The 6,089-nt window shown below is 40.0% G+C and overlaps 1 protein-coding gene across 1 annotated transcript in view; it reads left to right on the top strand.

Annotated features, from left to right (window-relative positions):
* MB21D1 (Mab-21 domain containing 1) overlaps positions 1-6,089 on the top strand; it is a 23,749-nt gene that overhangs the window by 9,597 nt on the left and 8,063 nt on the right. The window contains exons 2-3 of the mRNA XM_006772198.2: positions 431-650; positions 4,682-4,924. Coding sequence (XP_006772261.1) covers positions 431-650; positions 4,682-4,924 — 463 coding nt within the window. The remainder of the gene's footprint in view (positions 1-430; positions 651-4,681; positions 4,925-6,089) is intronic.

Here is a 6,089-nt window from a genome sequence, read left to right as displayed (position 1 = left end):
GCGGGGGGCGCGCGGTGAGGGAAGAGACTGGACAAAAATCGTGTACCTATGGATGAGGACAGTGGGTGGGGAGTGAGGGAGGAGAGTGGGTTGGGAACTGGGTGGAGGGGAGTTATGGGGGAAAAAAAGAGGAACAAATGTAATAATCTGAACAATAAAAATTTAATTTAAAAAAATTAATAAAAGTGTTTTAAAGTATAGAAATCCCATATATATATATATTATGGTTAAAAAAAAATGAGTATAGAAACCACAAACTAAAACCAATAATACTTTCCCAACTCCACTGGTCCTATTCCCAGAGGGTATAAATACTAAGAGACTTGTTTTTAAAGATAGGGTTTTAAGTGGAAGTTTTAAGAAAAAAATTGCAGTTGCTTGGAAAATACTCCTAAGCAAACATTTCACAGTTGTTTTTACTTTTTCTTAGGTTTCTGCTCCGAATGAATTTGATATTATGTTTAAACTGGACATCCCCAGAATTCAGCTAGAAGAATATCGCGACAGTGGTGCTCATTACTTTGTGAGGTTCAAAAGAAACCCCCAAGGAAATCCTCTGAATGAGTTTTTAGAAGGGGAAAGATTATCAGCTTCTAAGATGCTGTCCAAGTTTAGGGAACTCATTAAGAAAGAAATTAAAAACATTAAAGGTAAGATTTTTGAGTTTTAACCCTTAAAGTTCTAATCATACCTACTAATTGCCCGTGTATATTCCTCTCCTGGTCTTTCCTGACCTTCTACAACTCTTTGCACTTGATGTTATTCTACTACATTTTCTTGGTATTCTTTTTTTTTGGTATTCTTTTAAAATGTTGATTGGCTCTATTTTGGTCTCCATTGAATATTCACTGAACTGCTGCCTGTGCCACTGGGCATATGTGGTTGAATAAAATAATGGAATCCCCTCTTGAAGCTTGGATCTTGGAAACACAAATTGTAATGAATACTCTGACGGGAATGAACTAGGAGAAGGGGTAGCAATTGAAGTGGTGGAGCAAGGTTCTGAGGCAGAAAAGAGCTTGGCAAGCTGAAGGAACTATAAGAGGCCCATGTGAACAAGGAAAGGAAAGAGGAACAGGAAGTGTAGTTTAAGAGGTGACCACAGACCAAATTCTTCAAGGACTTGGAAAAGTTCAGATTTTATTTTATGGTCATTGAGAAGCCAGGTTTTAATTACAAAATAGTGATTCCGTTTGTATTTTTAAAAAATATGTTTTTATTGATTTTTTGAGAGAGAGGAAGGGAGAAGGATAGAGAGATAGAAACATCCATGGGAGAGAAACATCATCCATTGGCTACCTCCTGCACATGTCCCGATCGGGACTCAAATCCGTGACCCCTTGGTTCCTGGGTCGATCTCTATTGCTAAGCCACACTGGCTGGAATAGCTTTATATTTTTAAATGTTTACTCTGGATTCTTTGGAGAAGATATTATAAGAAAGCAAGTAAGAAGATTAGAAAGGAAAATATTTTAATAGTTCAAATGAAAAGATGGGGGTGAAGTGGGGTGCCAGGATGGAGAGAAGCAGACATACCCAAGCTGTAGCAGTGCTTGCTTCTGGATTACAGTAAGTATAGGGGTGAGAGAGAGGATGGAATTGAAGAAGGCTCCCAGGTTTCTGGATTGAGCACCTGTGTAGATTGTGCCATTTACTAAGATTGGAAGGACAGAAGAGGAACACTTTGGGGAATGAATGAAGAGTTCGGCTTTGGATATCTTAAAGTTAGATATCCCTGTGATATGTTAAACTGAATGTGCCAAGTACATAGTTGGATATGGGTTTGGAGTTCAGAGGACACATTTGGCTACATGTCAACATATAAGCGGTCCCTTTGACAGAGAGTGCAGAGGAACTTATTCATTAATTTAATCAATATTCATTGATTATCTAATGTGACAGATGGTCTAGATGTTTGGGATACGTTAATGAACAAATAGATGAAGACCCTCACCCTTCTGTACCTTATAATTACAGAGCAGATATACAATTAATGACAAATAGAAAATATAATTATCTTGTATATTAGAAAGTAGTAAGTTCTATGGGGGAAAGGCTAGCAAAGTGAGAGGGATCTGGGGTCTTAGGAATAGGAGGGGGAAATTATAATGTTAAGTAGAGTGGTAATAAGAGGATCCCATTAGAAGTTGGGGAGAAGAAAAGGAATTAAAGGGGACTGAGTGGTTTCACGGGAGCAGTGGTCAGTGTTTACAATGCTGCTGACATCCAAAAACCATTTGATTTGGTCCGTGGTTTAGTGGGGATTGTTGTTAACTTTGACTTAGCAGTTTTAGAGAGATTATGAACACACAAGAAAAAAGGGGCAGGGATGCAGTAGAGACAGCGTGTGTAGGCCACTCTGGAAAATTTTGGTTGCAAAGGAAGAAGAAATATGGGTAAGTATGGGGAGGAAACTGATTTAGGGCCAAAGGAGAGGTATATTTTAGAATGAAGGACACTGGAACCCTTTGTATGTGGAGAGGAATGATCCAGCAGGGAGGGGGAGTCCAGTGATGCAAGAGAGGGAACAATTGAAAGAGGTCTTGAGCAAGTGAGAATCCAGAGGCAGGTCCAGGGATGGCCTTGGAAAGGTGAATGGACATTTCCTCAGTGGTAATAAGAGGAAGAAGGATAAAATGGGTAAGAGTGGGGGAGGTTTGCAGATTTGATGATAAGAAAATGAGAGTGTTCTCTAGAATTTTCTCCTTGGCATTCGTTCTCACTGTGGTCCCTTCCAGAAGTCTTATCTGGGAATAGTCTTTACTGCTTATACACCCCTAAACCCCAAAGCCAGTATCTCTCATCTGGAAATCTTTCCTGAATTTCTGACCACCATAGCTACTTGCTCAGTGGCTATCTCCACGTGGGTGTCCCATAGGCACATAGAGCTCAGTGTGTCTATAATGAAGTTCATTTCAGCTCAACCCTTCTTCCTCCTGCTTACTCTATATCAGCAGTCGCCAACCTTTCGGACCCCACGGACCACCAGTGGTCCTTAGACCACCGGTTGGTGACTGCTGCTCTCTGTAGAAGAATGGAATCAACATTAATCAATTCCTAGGCTAAATTTCTGGATGGCATCCCAGAACTTGTACCTTCTTCCTTATCTTGCAGTTTCAGTCCATCTACCAGTTCTCTGGTTTTTAACCTCTTTAATTGCTCTCGCTTCTGCTACCTGTGTCTTTAAAAAAATAAAAATTGTATATATTTAAGATGCTTTGATACACATATACATAGTAAAATGACTTCCACAGTCAAGATAATTAACATATCTCACATAGTTACCTATTTTGTGTGTATGGTTAGAGTACCTGAAATCTATTCTCTTAGCATAATACTTAATATTGTACTGTTTCTAGTCGTCAGTGTGGTAGTATTAATGACAGTCATCATGCTGTACACTAGATGTCTAGACTCACTCTACCGAACTGCAACTTTGTTCCCTGTGACCAATATCTCCCATTTCCCTCACCTCCTCACCTCTGGTAACCACCATTCTACTCTCTTCTTCTGCTGTCTTTTGCTTTTTTAGATTTCACATAGAAGTGAGGTCATGCAGCATTTGCTTTCCTGTATTTGGTTTATTTTCTCCAGGTTCACACATGTTGTCACAAATGACAGGATTTCTCTCTTTGTTAAGATTGAATAATATTCCATTCATATCCAGGCATACCTCATCTTATTGCACTTCAGTTCTTTTCACTTCACAGATAATGTGTTTTTTACGAATTGAAGGTTTGTGGCAGCCCTGTGTTGAGTGAGTCTGTTGGTGCAATTTTTCCGACATGCTCAGATGAGGCTTTAGCATTTTTTAGCAATAAAATATTTTTAATTAAGGTATTTACATTGTTTTTTAGACATAATGCAGGAGCACATTTAATAGACTACAATATAATGTAAACATAACTTTTATATGCACTGGGAAACCAAGCAATTTATGTGACCTGTTTTATTGCAATATTCACTTTATTATTGCAGTGGTCTGGGACTGAAGCCACAATATCTCCAACGTGTGCCTGTACATACGACAATTTCTTTTTAAAGTATATTTTTATTGATTTCAGAGAGAAAGGAAGAGGGAGAGAGAGAGATAGAAATGAGAGAGAATCATTGATCGGCTGCCTCCTTCACACTCCACACTGGGGATCGAGCCCACAATTCGGGCATGTGCCCTTGACCAGAATTGAACCCAGAACCCTCAGTCCACAGGCTGACACTCTATCCACTAAACCAAACCAGCTAGGGCCATACCATAATTTTTTTTTTATCCACTCATCTGTCAATGGACTCTGAGATTGTTTTATATATTGGCTATCGTAACACTGCAGTGGACATGGATTGCTTCTGCTGCTCATCTGCCCTCTTTTCCAGGCTTCTCTCCAAACTACTATTCATCAATTTAAATGAAAATCTAACCAAAGCACTCCCAAACCCCAATTTTCAGGGGCTCCTCATCATCATGCTAGACAGATTTTGACAGTACGTTCCCGCCATAATACATTATCAATGAATATTGGCTAAACGAGTAAAACATTTTGTGTTGTGGGGTCAGTTTCTGCTTTAGAACTAATTTTCACCTTAATACTCTCTAGATATCCAACTATAGTTATGCTATTTTTCCTATATTTTCAAGAAAATTAGATTGCTAAACTCTTTTTTTCCCTTTTACATGTTTAAACAGATACAGATATCAGTGTGGAGAAGAAAAAGAGAGGATGTCCTGCTGTAACACTTCTTATTAAGGCACCTAAAGAAATATCTGTGGATATAATCTTGGCTTTGAAAGTACAAAGCAGCTGGCCACTTAGCACCCAGGAAGGCATGCCCATTGAGAATTGGCTTGGAAGAAAAGTAAAGAAAAGCCTGAGACTACAGCCATTTTACCTGGTACCTAAGCCTGCAAGGGAAGGAAATGGTTTTCAAGGTATCTTAAATGTGAAGGTTAATTTAAGAACATCTTAAAGAGTTGTTAATGTTATATACAAGGGTAGTAAAAGTTCGACGACTGCTGTTGGCATTTCAAGAGTCATCAGGCTCAATAGGCTACCAGTACAAGATGGGAGTTTGATGAGTGATGGAATTGAAAACGGCATAGTTGTAGTAGTAACATCAAATACTCAGCTTTAAAATGTCTAGTAGCTCACATTTGAATGTTACCTTTTTTATTTAAAAAACCAGAGGCCAGCCCTAGCTGGTTTGACTCAGTGGATAGAGTGCTGGTCTGTGGACTGAAGGGTCCCAGGTTCGATTCTGGTCAAGGGCATGTACCTTGGTTTCGGGCACATCCCCAGTGGGGGATGTGCAGGAGGCAGCTAATTGATGTTTCTCTCTCATCAATGTTTCTAACTCTCTATCCCTCTCCCTACCTCTCTGTAAAAAATCAATAAAATATATTTTTTAAAAAAGAATTAAACAAAAAACCTAGAGGCCCGGTGCATGAAATCGTGCATGGGTAGGGTCCCTAGGCCTGGTCGATGATCAAAGCCATTCGGGGCCTTCCTTTCCCCAGTTGCCGGCTGCTGGCCATGACCTTCTTTTGTTCTGCACCGCCCCCTGATGGTCAGTGAACATCATGTCATAGTGGGCGGTTGAACTCCCAGTCGGTCAAACTCCCAAGGGGACAATTAGCATGTTTAGACTTTTATTATATAGGATATTTTTATTGATTTTAGAGAGTAAGGGAGAGGGAGAGAGATATAGAAACATCAGTGATGAGAGAGAATCATTGATTGGCTGCCTCCTGCACACCCCCTTCTGGGGATCAAGCCTGCAACCCGGGCATGTGCCCTGACCAGGGGTAGAACTGTGACCTCCTGGTTCATAGGTCGATGCTCAACCACTGAGCCACGATAGACAGGTTTGTTGTTAATAAAGAAAGGCAGTACTGGCTTCAGAGTCAAACTGCTCTCTGGTTCTGGACCCTAAGGCTTCTACTCATAACTAACTGAGATTTTGGACTAGTTACGAAGCCTCTCTAAATAATACTTTATTCACATTTCCTTAATTTTTACCCATGTCCTTTTCCTGTTTCAGGATCTCATCTAGGACACCACATTACATTTAGTTATCACGTCTCCTTAGGCTCCTCT

This window comes from Myotis davidii, unplaced genomic scaffold (assembly GCF_000327345.1).
Source record: "Myotis davidii unplaced genomic scaffold, ASM32734v1 scaffold104, whole genome shotgun sequence".
Classification (NCBI taxonomy): domain Eukaryota; kingdom Metazoa; phylum Chordata; class Mammalia; order Chiroptera; family Vespertilionidae; genus Myotis; species Myotis davidii.
This window is presented reverse-complemented; position numbering and strand designations above follow the sequence as displayed.